The sequence below is a fragment of the Paralichthys olivaceus genome, chromosome 19 (genome assembly GCF_024713975.1).
Source record: "Paralichthys olivaceus isolate ysfri-2021 chromosome 19, ASM2471397v2, whole genome shotgun sequence".
Lineage (NCBI taxonomy): Eukaryota > Metazoa > Chordata > Actinopteri > Pleuronectiformes > Paralichthyidae > Paralichthys > Paralichthys olivaceus.
This window is the reverse complement of record NC_091111.1, coordinates 12,796,456-12,809,756: the sequence shown is the minus strand read 5'-3', so window position 1 is coordinate 12,809,756 and position 13,301 is coordinate 12,796,456. Positions and strand designations below refer to the sequence as shown.

Here is a 13,301-nt window from a genome sequence, read left to right as displayed (position 1 = left end):
GTCCAGCCACTAAAGCCAGTGATTTAACGTGGCCCGGCTTGTCTGGTCTTTCAGTAAGAACAAGCTCAGACTTCACTGCATGATTCTAATGTTCCTATGGTTTTTTTCCAATGTCGTCACTTGCCCTAAAACAAAAACTGTGTCTCAGCATCGTTGAACCATGATTTACAAACCCTCCTCTCGTCTTAAAGGCAAAACAAATCAGGTAAAACTCTGCAGAACATCAAATATGATTTGTCAACTTTACAAAGCACAGTGAAATTCATGTCCTCTCTTTTCCTGTCTTTTATCTAATTTTGATACACCTAAAAAAGTGCAGTTTATCACAAGGTTACTCCTGTGAATGATCTGAAAAGCAAAGTCACATTTAGTATTCAGGTATTCACTGTTTGTTTTCACTGATGTTCTGGGTCAAAATGATAATCAGACTTTTATTGAACATTACAATTTACTTGTTTTTGGCCACCGGAGCTAAATAAAGATGATTACTGAGACTCTAGTTACCTCACAGGTCCGACCTCCCTGAACCGAGTATGAGAAGGAATGAAGTCATAGAGCAGCGAAATGACGCCATCATAACTTGACGAGGTTTCACACGACAACACACCAACTCTTACTTTGGGCTTTGCTTAGCTTTCTCTGTCATCACACACTCTCACAGCCCATCCCTTGTGCAAACATTGCCACTGCAGCCTCATACAGTCGCACCACTGATAGATAATCGGATGCTTTAAGTATGGACACACTGCCCCCATGGGTTAGAGGATGGGAGTGCAGCTACGTAGACGATACCGCAGTGTCATGGTGATGCTCTGCCCCCACAAAAGTAGATGCATGAATTAATAAGCTGAGGGTCTGGTTGCTGACTGATTCCCTTTTGATGTTTGTGCAAAAATATGCTGAGAAACTCTGCATGCATCCAGACGTGCATACACACAAGCACGTGCACATGTAAATACACACACAGCATCTGGTGTCAGTGACTGGAGACCAGTGGGCTGGCACCTGTCAGAGCTTGGCAAGTTAAGCAGTAATCAGGCATCCAGCTGTGTTTCTCCGCCAGCAGGGTCTGCTGCGTGCTCGGCTTTCCGCCTCGCAGGACAATGTCACACAGGCGCACACGCTCGTACACAAAAGTGCACGTGGCAAAGGGAGGAAAAATATTGGAAGAAACATTTAAGTTCCACTAAAAACCTTTTTTTGCATTTAATGTTATGTTTCCATTTTATTTCTGTCCACTGATATTCATGAAATTTGTGGAGGGGTGGGGCAAGACCCAAGGAAGAACCCAATAAATGTGGGTGCACAACCGAATCAGGGCGCGGGACACTTTAATATTATGGGACAGGGTGATTTGCAACATTTTTGTTGATTACTCAGAGAATAATTCATGAATCTGGATTTAAAAAAAAGATCAAGCATAATTAGGGGACTGATATTTGTGAGTGTTTGTAATCTTGTTCAACTTTAGATTCAGAATAATCCGAATTTAGTGAAATGTGGTTTTGTTGTTTGCAATTTAACGGGTTGAACTGTATGATCTCCGCTGCAGGTCTGTGTGACATCAATGAGGGCTCAGCCACATCAGAGGACCGCTGCAAGTCGCCTACTTCAGGTAACATGTCTCTCAGTGACTAATCGAGGACAAAGTGGGGAAAATATAAAAGAGATTTTGTTCTTTTTAGACACAAAACTCAAACAGTGAATCAAGCAAAATAGAATATATTTTAAAGCAAGAGAAGCTTTTGTTGGGGAAGAAGATTAACGTTTCAAAAGAGCCTCAGTTTTATTGAAATCGTAGCTCAGAGGTTTTTTATTTATCCATAAAATTGTCAATTTCCTTCCACCTCAGTCTGTATAAATGCACTGTTTGAGTTCAATACTATAAATGTAGGTATTTTTAGAGTATTTTTCCCATTTGTACTCACATTCTTTTACCACTTTGCAGAGTTCAGTAGACGGGAATAAATTTATCTCCGTCGGTTTCCTGGAAAACTTGGTTATAGCCTATGAACGTATCCGATCTATGATGCTAATTCAATGTGGCAGCTGGATCATAAATTGAATGAAAGTGCAAAACAAAACTCTGCATTCTGGTAGAGAAACACACAATTAACATTAAGAAGAAAATATTGAAACTAATGACCCTTGTATGTTTTCTGCATTATTTCATTTGAGTGAAAAACAACTAAACAGTTAAACCCTCATCACTTTGAAAGATGATGTGAATCAGAGATCATCTTTCAGTTTAACATTCAAATGTGTCTGGGTGCACAGATTCTACCTAAACTGATATTACAGTACATAGTTTTAATTTTAGATGAAATCAAACAAATCAAATTTTACTTTAGGAAAAAGAATATTTTCATTGTTGACTTTTATGTAACCTCCAACTCTGAATGGAATTATTTATCTCTTTTTTGATGAAGTAGTAGCTCATTGTGTTTCGCAGCAATAAGATGCTCTGTTGCCCTTTAACTCGCCTCTTCTTAATCTACATCATTAGTTTTTCAGTGCTTGGGGAGAAAAGCCCACATCCATCTCATTAGCTGTAACTTGGCATTAGCACGATGAAAAAAAAAAAAGGTCAGACAGAGAACAAATCTCAAAGTCTGCAGTCCTTCCACATATTCCCAGGTATGACGACCGTCCCTCCCAACCCCAGTGTCTGCTACCACCAGACTCTACTCTCATACATCTGTCTGCTCTGCATTATTCATCGGATAGAGAGAGATAAGGTGCCTTCCTGCAAAATAATGTCTGCCTTTAAAAGTCACTTAGTCTCCGTGTTGTGCTGATGGCAGAAAATAATTGAATCTAGTTTTTATGCAGTTTTTACCTCGAAAGAAGCAGCAGCATGATGAACCGAACAATTCTTTAAATAGTATTATGTGCATTTTAAACAACTTAATCTCTTACAAGTGTCGATGTTAAATGACAAAAAATGATCCCTATTTGACCCTTTTTACTTTTATTGTTTTTTCTGCAGATTAAATATTAGTTTGTCAGATTTTTTGTGTTTTTCTTATAATGTACATTCAATTGTTAGAAACGTTGGTTTCTAAAAAACTAACTAAAGAAATTATTTGACGCGTACTGTGACTTTGCAGTTAGGTCCATGTCCCATCGACTAACATGGAGGAGACAGGGCTTATGACCTATACCACAGCCAACCATTAGGGGTCGATTGATTTGGCTTCACTTTTGTAAAGCCATCATGCCGGTCATCTTTTTATACAGTCTGTAGGACAAACCCATGAGAAATGTCAGTGGCAATAATATTAAAGGGTTTGAAGCTCCACCTGGTTTCATTTACCAACCAAATGTATTTATAATTTAATAATCAAACAGTTGCTTTTGCTGCTGAGGACCAAATAAATCGACTCATCTTGCAGTGATAGCTTGTGAGTAGTAACAAGCCAGAGGGTTTTTCTAACTGCACATTTACTGTACTTTACTTTCCTCCTTACGCCCCTTAAGTGTTGACGTCAAACAGCAATCTACAGCAGTTCTACAATGGAGGTGGTAGAGGAGGTAAGATTGGCCAAAGATTTTCCTGAGAGGCTGTGCAGGCAGGACACACATGCTCCAGATTTGTCCCCTTCGGTTTGTTTCTTCTTCTGTCTTTGTCGTAGAGAAACTGTCTCTGTCGTTGTGTCGTAGTCTCCACAGTGGGAAGAAATACACTCGCTTCTGTTGGCTTCTCTTCCATTATCTTCTGGTTCTCACTGTTTCTAATCACAACGAGTCATAGTACTGTTACTGTTATGCACTGAAGTATACGGACAGTAAAACATACATTAAGAACTAAGAGCTCCTGGAGCAGAAGCTAACGAGGAAGCAGGGTGGGACTACAGCTGTCTATACAATACACCTTAGTTTTCTTACGCACACACTATGCATGCTACATGTATGTAGCACGAGTGTCAAACTGTAAATGTGCTTGCGTTTGGTATCTGTCCCAATATGATTGTTCATAGTACAGTACAGTATGATGACACCTCAGTGCGGAGAGCAACTCATCTGTCCAACTGTGTCTTTGTGAACCTCCAGTGTGTTGTTGACAAAATTACTTATCCACTGTTCAATTCAAATCAAGCATTTCCTTTCAGTTCGAATGAGGGATTAGAAAAAGTCTGTCGCCATAGAGACGCACATTTACAGTATACTTATATACTCGTATGAAAAGCCCAGCTACCTTAAGAGCCCTACAGGCTCTCAGTGCACATGCAGGTATTTCCACGAGAATGGAGACATTACCCCTTAAAAAGTTTTTGGTTTCATGACGTTTAGTGACCACATGACATTCTCAGCATAGCTCCACCTCTCTCTATAATAAGTAACTGTCCGCAGCTTTTAAATTCTAAGGTAAAAACGGGTAATGTGCGGGAGCTGGATAACAACAATCTGTGAGTAAAAAGAAAAACTGAATGAGAGCATCAGACATTCAAAGGAAAACTGAAAATGTATTCAAGCTTGCTTTATAGGGTATCCCTATTTTTATTTACAAAGGTTTTTATTTCAAGATTCATCTACTTTTTTCACCTACAGACAGAGAAATAATAAGTAATACTCTCATCAATTCCCTCAGAATGAGAAAACTAGTGATGCTGATGTGAAAATCCGATTTGCTTTTGTCTTGAATGAAAAATATGGATTTATATGGGGATGTAGACGTGGAATGAGGTGATCATGGTTGGAGTTTATACAGTAAACAACTGTTGCCAAGAAAGTTTTGGCTAATATTAAGTTCTGAAACCGTAGTCAAAGTTTACGTTATCCACTTACGTGAACTAGTAGATTTCCATAGTAACTTTTGTCCATCTTTTCCACTGTCTTTTTCCATCTCCTGTTCAGTATTTTCTGTTTCCTGTGACCTTCCTGTTTTTGGTGCATGCTCCTGTGGCATGAGGGTCCTGAATGGCCATGCAGTTTTCGATTTGTATCTCTTTTTTACCAGTCCTCTCTTCCAGGGCATTGTGCAGCCAGAGGTCACCTCCTTTGTTGTGTCTGTCGCAGCATGCCTCTGTGAACTACAGGGTTGTTGTCACCCAGTGTCCTCTCCTGTGAAAAGCATTTTAGCTCAATGAAACGATCCCCGGGCACTTTGTTCCGCAGCCTTTTTGTGGTTTTTATGTATTCCAGCTTTATGCACAGTCCTACCCCAGTGCTAGTTATCTAGCTTTGCATGGCATCGTGTGTTAGCTTAGACGTGTGTTTGTAAAGAGGGATGTTCTCTTTTTTCCAGCAAAGATGTCACGGAAATTAAGCTTGCCTACTGAGCTAAAGCCAGACTTGGGTAAGCCCTAACTTCGTGCCTCCAAGCAATTTGTATACAGTATATCTCTCTCACTCCAACTGGACTCCCATCACATTTATATGAGTCCAGTTTAAAAGGATTTTAGCCTCAACACTGGCAAGCTATGCAGATGTTCTTCTAAGTTTGCATGAGACGAACGTAGCACTAATCTGATCTCTTGAACTTTGGCATAAATTCGAAATTCTCTGCAGGACTCCCACCTTTTTGACCTCGTGGGGGTCTGTATTCGAGGTCAGTGGTGCTAAGATAAACTTTGCACACTCCATCTCACCGTAAAGCTTTCTGTAACTTTTGCAGCTTTCTCTTTTCTCTTCTGTGTCCTTCATGTCCTTCCTTTCTCTGTCTGATTGGTTCCTAGAATTTCCCCCAAATTGGTCACTTTAAAAAAGGGAAAGAGACTCTTTCTTCTTCAGGGGTTTATGACTTTTTTTCTGCAATACTATGCATGGAACATTAGATTTGTCAGGGGTCAACGTAGTCCCAGTGTTTTATACCTGTAACCAAAGCGCCTGAAAGCCAGTAATCTAATACTAATAGAATTACTGATTGAGGAGGAACATTTTAAAACGTGCAAATGCATGTTTGCACTGGAATTTACTATAAGGTCACTGTGATATAGTAAAGAGGTAGGTAAAATTATTAGATCAATCTTTTCTAGAGATTTATACACGCCAGTCTTTATCAACTTTAAAAACAATGCTCTCTCCCTAATTTTACTGAATCAACATGGTTGGTAACTAAGATCAGTCTTTAATAGACACAGATGATACACAGCTGGTGTGTCTTTGGTTTGCGTAAAGTTTTAACCCAAACTAAAGTATTTTAACTCACTGCGAGCTATAAAAGCTTATTCGTGAATATTCATGTTTTTATTTTGTATCTGCAGCACAGTGTCGTTGCATTGCGGGTGCTTTACTTCTCTTGTTTTCTTCCTTACTGTCCTCCTGTCTGTATGCCCGCCGCGGGGTGCCAACCCATTAGACCACCGGGACAATTCCTTCAGCCGCTCTCGCTCCTCCAGCGTCACCAGCATCGACAAGGAAGCCCGAGAGGCCATCAGCTCCTTCTACTTCTGCGAGACCTTTGCCCGGAAGGGGGACAGCACCCTGACACCCTGCCTGAATGTGGGCACCACCCTGGGGACTGTGCTGGCTCTGGCTCTTACATTGCCACCTGCTGGGGAGCAACGGCAACTGCAACCGGTTATCATTTCACCTACTGGTGGGTAATGGGATCATGGGGGAGGGAGGAGGAGATGGACTAATGACAACAATTTTATTGATTTGTGTGAAAACCTGATAGTTAGAAGTATCTTATTCTAAACAAGACATAGTCATGTTAAGCCTTGATCAAAAGAAGAAAATGTGATTATATCATGTTTTAGGCCTAAAATACAAGTTGGATGCATTTTATTTTCATCCAAATTTTCATGTGTCCACTGTTGTATTGCTACATTTCTTGGTTCTTTGCTGCCACCCATTGGTGATTATTAAAATTGCATTAAACTTTAGTTCAACTTTACAGTTTCTGAGGTAAACAGAGGTTTGTTGCAGCCTTGAACTCAAACAAAACAAAAATCCACTAAAAAATTAAATGATGAAAGTCACAAAAAATGAAATTTAAGATGAAGGAGGATATACTTTCATATTGTAAGAAACCATTATGTTTTACAAACCATATAGTAACTGTCAATCTGAAATGAGGCTTTAAGGGTTTTCATAAAACAGCCACCCTGTGGAAAAAAGTTGAATGCACTGGGTTTGAGTTCAAATTTCCTTCTTTTCCTTCCATTCACCAGGCATGTTGGTACGACTGAAGGGCAGCATCATGCGGATGTCTGTCCTGGACTCCACAGGGTCCCAGCTGCCCTCCGCGTACGAGCCTTGGTTTGAACCTAACGTCACAGCAGACGGCGAGGAAAGAGAGAAGGTCCGTAAGCGACGACCCGTCTCCGTGTCCCCTTCGACCTCACAGGACCTCAACGAGAGCCAGTACGCTGTGGTGTGTTCGGAGAAACAGGCCAAAGTCATCTCCCTCCCCTCGCAGACCTGCATCTACAAACACAGCATCACGGAGACGTCGTTCATCTTACGGGCAGACGTGGTGCAGATGAGCCTCGGCGTGTGTTTGGCTTGTTTCTGTGCCAACGGCCACATCATGACCCTCAGGTGAGAGACATCAGTCTGCATCACAGGTCAGGCAGAAATAGTGCATTATTAATGAATGTATCAATCAAAGTCAGTGTGAATAAATCATAGTCATAGTATCAGATTTCATTGGATGTGAACTCTTGGATGTGACTTAATGTTTGATACAAGAGTTTGTGTTTTTAAAAGAAAATATGTTGGAGGGTATTTTTGCCAGTGTTGGTCAGTATTGTAAAGAGGGGTGGCTGTGGCTGAGGGGGTAGAGCGGTCATCCTCCAACCAGAAGATTGTGGTTTGATCCCAGTCTTCCCCATTCTGCATGCTGAGGAAGTGCTGCACCTGTTCTGTGTGTGTGTGTGTTTGCCTCTAAAAAGTGCATGAACACATGTAATGTTGCTTATTTCTCATTCATCATCTTTATTCCTGTGTCCCGTCTCTAGTTTGCCAGGCTTGAGACCGCTTATGGATGTAAACTACCTGCCTTTGACGGACATGCGGATAGCCAGGACGTTTTGTTTCACAAACCTCGGTCAGGCCATGTACCTCTGCTCCCCCACTGAGGTTCAGAGGATCACCTACAGTCAGGACACCTGTGAAAACCTCCAGGTCAGTAAACACTTCACTGCAGATATTTGTGGATTTAATGGGAAACATTACATCTGTAAATTCAGAAACACAAAAGCTGCAGATGGTACTGCATATAAAACATTTCATCATGTGTTGATGTTTCAGGAGATGCTGGGAGAACTTTTTACACCAGTAGAAACACCAGAGGCTCCAAACAGAGGGTTCTTCAAAGGTCTCTTTGGGGGAGGAGCGCAGTCACTGGACAGAGAGGAGCTCTGTACGTCAAACCCACAAACACGTGCACATATTCAGCAGTTCTGTCCATGCTGGTGTAAAGTTTCATCCACACATCTTTTCCTGTTTTCTCTTCCTTTCCTCCTCCTCTCAGTCGGCGAGGTATCAGCTGGAAAGGCATCTCGAAGCCTGGCCCAGCACATCCCAGGCCCCGGTGGCCTCGAGGGCATGAAGGGGGCGGCCTCTGGTGTGGTCGGGGACTTGGCACGTGCCCGAATAGCGCTGGACGAAAGAGGCCAAAAGCTGGGCGAGCTGGAGGAGAGGACGGCTGCCATGATGTCCAGTGCAGATTCCTTCTCCAAACACGCCCATGACGTAAGAGAAAATGCTTAGGATGTTAAAATGTGGAGAGTTTACACAGTGAAGCCAGGATATAGGATTCGGTATCTTGCCCAAGGACACTTCAGCATGCAGATGGGGAAGATCAAACTGCGCACCTTCTGGTTGGAGGACAACCGCTCTCCCCCCTCAGCCACAGCCGCCCCAGCTGCTCGTGGTTGTGCACACATGAACGCTGCCTTACTGAATAGGAAGGATGCAGGCTGATGAAATTTGGTCCACTGGTATTTCACTTGATACAGTTTCAGCTCTGATTTAAGCATCAGAAGTTTAATATTTTTAATATTTGTACAATCTAAACAAACATGTACTTTTATTAGTAGTAGTTTGTTGAGCACAGAACAGGGAAACTGAATCACTGCATGTGTGTTTTTTTATTATAGAAATAATGATGAAATAATATGCAAAGAGTATTCTGCAGTGATATGCACTTGTACTATTTGCCCACAAGAGGGCAGTATATACATATAAAGTTCACAGTACTTTGGATTAAGGACTTGAGACGTAGATGAGGAAATATGATAGTTCCATTTCTGAACTAGATTTATAATTTGAGAAACTAGATAAACAAACATTTAAGCAAAAATATCATAATTTGATGACATATAAAATGAGTGGTTGATGCTGTTTAAGCTCTGAATTTATCATAAGAATCGTGGATTGTAAAACACAGTTTTGTAAGTTTTCCTCATACATATTCTTTCTCCGACATTTCCTATGTTTTCAGATGATGCTGAAGTGCAAAGACAAGAAATGGTACCAGTTCTGATCAGCACCAGGGGAGGAGCAGAGCTCCGCGGACAAGGCTTTCACCATTCATTGGCTCATTCGGACTCACCGTGACCCCACCCTCCCCCACCCGTCCATTCACCGGTCCCTCTGAGCCTTCTTCACCGAGACACTTGGGATTTTCTTCCCTAGCACAATGATGAACACTGTTCTTACCTCAGTCTGAAGGTGGAACTGAGGGGTAGACGGAGGAGAAGGACGACCTCAGAGGGATCAGATAAATGGTGTCTTTTTTTTTATGTTCTCGTCTCTCTCTCGCGCACCTGGAGATTCTTCATTGCCATTTGCCAAAAGCATCCTTTTACCGTTTTCTCCACCCCGGAGCCTCTGGTGGGCAGGATTCAAACCGATGAACACAGCCGAGAAAAGACAAGGCACCTAGTGAAGAAACAGACTAGAAAAAAAAATTCTTAAAATGTAAAAAGAAGGAAAAAGAATCTAAATACAACATTATATATACATAAATCTAATAAATGTGCAATGCTGTATCCACTTCCAAGTGACAAGTACAAAAGAAAGGGATAACTCACCGAGGAGACAGGAGCCGGGTGGGAGGCCGAAGGAGGCGGCGTCGGAGATCCACAGGAAGTGCTGCGACAGTGACGCCTCCTCTATGCAGAGAGTCACAGGGATAAAAGCAACTTACTCTGATGTACACTGGATATCTCGTCATCTCACTCAACCTCTAGACTCTCCTCTGTATCTTACAAGCGTTCATATCGTTACCAACAGTGTGTGTGTTCATTTCTATTTTCTTGCCATTCCTCTATTTGTTATCTGTTGGGGTTTTTTTTGCTCTGTCTGTATTATCGGAAAATCTCTTATTTTTCTATCGTTGTGAAAGTGGATGATGTTTGATTTGTTGAAAGTTTTTTGTGGCTTTTATCAAACAACTCAGATTAATTTTCTCCTAATGAAAAGGGCTGGAATCTTAAAGGAGGGCAAGGATATAAAAGGCATATTTATCATTTAGTTCTTACTGGGAAAAGCGTATAAACGACTCACTTTAATTGTTTACCTGAGGTTTTTATTTATCTGATGTTATAGAAAATAATCCTCGCTCACCCTCCAATGTCATGAACGTCCACAGTTTGGCTTCGTCTGTGAATGGGACTGTACAAATGCTGATGGGATCAGTATTAAATACGCTGGGAGTCGAGTCAAATGTGTTGGTTTCCAAATTCTGGATATTTATTTGTATTCGTATATGCAGGACAGCAGAGATGTGGATGTATGATCTGTGATTTGTCAGTTGTCTATATGAGAAAGTTGTGCGAGTGTGATTCCTTTGTTATATATATTTATTTATTGAGGTGCAAGAGACAGTTGTTTGGTGTCAGAAACGTCCACCTTCATCAATATCTCGTTTCTATGTCCATGTTTGCGGTAACGCTCAGATGTGGTGTATCTCTCTGTCTAACAGGCTTTTAACCTTTATTTGTATATAAGTAAATAGTTTGACAATCTAAGACCAACCGGAAAGTACATGTCAAGGTTGCTGCAGCGACGTAAAAAAGAGGAGAGAGGCCATATTTTTTCTGACGCCAAAGAGTTGCTTTAGCTTTTCCATTGCACTTTCATTTGGCTTCTTCACTCCACGGGTCGCGTGTTATTCCACATGGCTTCACCCGCGGAGTGCAGACCCTATTCTAGGAGTGCTATCATCTTCATCACCTTTTCAGGGTTAGAGAAATGGAGCAAGTTGCAATGGAACTCAGCCATTTTATAGTAACATTGTATCACAGTTTGTCATGAGATGTAACACTTGGACAAATGTTTAATGTTTAAAGTGGCCTAACTGTTGGTCGATGAGGCTCTTTCCCTTCAAACAGAAACCTGATCCATTCCACTGCAGCTCAGACACATGACTTACGGTATTCACCTACGTTTGTGTGTGTGTGTGTGTGTGTTTATATGCCCGTCTGTCTGTGTTAGGGTGTGTTCATTTAAGTTAAGTGATATTATTTAAGAGATATTTTGTTTAATAATTGATGTTGATGTCCTCACCAGTCTGTCCAGTTGAGTGTCTGTTACACTTAAGCCACCAGTGACGACAAAAAGAAACGAGTAAAGTCAAGATTAGACGACGACGACCTCTGAATTCTGGTTTAATTGAGCTTCATCCTCATGCCTCTACTTTTCAGCCTTTGACCTCTGACATGTCTCTTCCTCCACTGCTGGCTCCATCGTTCTCATAGCTACAGATATGGCCTTCTGTGTTTCGTAAGCGTCGTAGTGTGGATGTCGGTAGGTATAGATCTGTCCCCCCCCCCCCCCATGGTGAAGAAGAAGCAAAAAAATTATTCAGGACAAATAGAGGTCAACCCTGAAAACCCATTCAGCGCCTCTCCTTCCCACCTAACTGTTACGTGTTTGTTGTTTTTTTTTTACTTTTCCAATGTAATATTTATTTTCTTCATTTATGTTTTTGTTGAGTGACTCGTGTCTCGTCCATACACTACAGTATGCAGTATTCTTCGCCCAATACAGTTCACACACTCACACAACAAGAGGGAGTCCTGTCAATCCGCCATATGCCGTCTTCTGTCCCCGGATTCAACAGTTATCAGTGAGTTGCAGTATTTTTCTCATTGTAGCCAATTTTTCTTGTACAGTTTTATGCAACTTTCACATGGATGTTTATGACTTTATCTGCTGCCACAAAAATTTAGAAATTCTGTAGATAGAGATTACTGTGCAATGGAAAATAAAAGTGGAAAATGTATTTTTGTCGTAAAGCATCTTTTAAACAAAACGTATATTTCAAGTTCACGTGCAGACGTGAATATTTTACTGTTTTCACATGAAGTAAAACCATGTTTCTGTTTTGTAATATCAGGGATGACAACAAAAGAGTTTTGATAAGTGTAATGGTGTATGTACAAATACTGTACATACAGATTATTCTAAGGATGGGAGAGTTGCCATATCGCATCTGTACATTAGATGGCAGCAGACACGCACATTTGCTTCCTCGTGCATTTAGACTGAGCAAGCAAAACATGAAGTGAGGTAGAAAAAGTGATGTAATGCTAAAGGCCTGATGAGAAATATTCAGGCGATATAACAAGATAATATTGGATTTAGATTTATAGGTTAAGCAAATTCAATTTCTCAATTTAAAGTATAATATCAGTCATTGCATGAGCTTGCTTTGTGAGCTTATGGTCGGTGCTTAGTCTCGACTGCATCGCCTCTTTTCCCAGAGTAACACAATCCTGTATTGATCACACTAAGTGGCTTTCAGAAGCTGTCTCTGGTTTCTTTGAAGTCGTGACACAGGTGGCGCACTCGAGGGTCACCTTTTTACGGAAATGAGAGTTTTATTCCGCACTTGGCAGATTTTCCTCTGGTTTTCTACTTGAATTACAGACAACATGGAGGTAAATGTTGTGTCACCCACGAGAAACAGTCATCATCTTACACCGAGAGGCTTTTTCTCCAGTGTTTTTCCACCTCACTGTCATTTCAATAGACAATAGACCCTGTACCTCAAGCAGTAGACCCCTTGAATCAGAGAATTGTACTAGTCTCAGTCAAGCTGCCAATTCAGGTCAGTGAATTCATCCCGTGCTGTGTTTGCAGGGATTTAACAGTGTGGATAATTTAATGCTGAAACCAGAGAGGCTTCCAGCTTGGACAACGGTTTCCTGTGGAAAGACGGATTTACAGATTGTAACCGTACATTGTCACTTAATGCTTCCTGGCATCATGTGTGACTCATGCCTGGTGACTTGTACCTGAAATTCAATGTGGAATAATCAGTCCAGACATGAAACTGCGCAGTGTATAGAAGTGTGGAATAGATTTTATTTTCTTAACCATTGGTTTAGAAGCAAATATAT

General features: G+C 41.2%; 1 protein-coding gene across 4 annotated transcripts in view; it reads left to right on the top strand.

The window, feature by feature from the left end:
• stxbp5a (syntaxin binding protein 5a (tomosyn)) overlaps nucleotides 1-12,181 on the top strand; it is an 82,237-nt gene extending 70,056 nt beyond the window's left edge. Inside the window, exons 20-28 of one of the 4 annotated variants that reach the window (XM_069515474.1) lie at nucleotides 1,553-1,615; nucleotides 3,481-3,534; nucleotides 5,249-5,299; nucleotides 6,260-6,541; nucleotides 7,119-7,488; nucleotides 7,908-8,073; nucleotides 8,200-8,311; nucleotides 8,423-8,643; nucleotides 9,395-12,181. In XM_069515474.1, the coding sequence (XP_069371575.1) occupies nucleotides 1,553-1,615; nucleotides 3,481-3,534; nucleotides 5,249-5,299; nucleotides 6,260-6,541; nucleotides 7,119-7,488; nucleotides 7,908-8,073; nucleotides 8,200-8,311; nucleotides 8,423-8,643; nucleotides 9,395-9,436 (1,361 nt within the window). In that variant the 3' untranslated portion in view covers nucleotides 9,437-12,181. The remainder of the gene's footprint in view (nucleotides 1-1,552; nucleotides 1,616-3,480; nucleotides 3,535-5,248; nucleotides 5,300-6,259; nucleotides 6,542-7,118; nucleotides 7,489-7,907; nucleotides 8,074-8,199; nucleotides 8,312-8,422; nucleotides 8,644-9,394) is intronic. The other 3 variants (XM_069515475.1, XM_069515477.1, XM_069515476.1) reach the window with 3 other exon arrangements.
• Nucleotides 12,182-13,301: the final 1,120 nt, after the last annotated feature.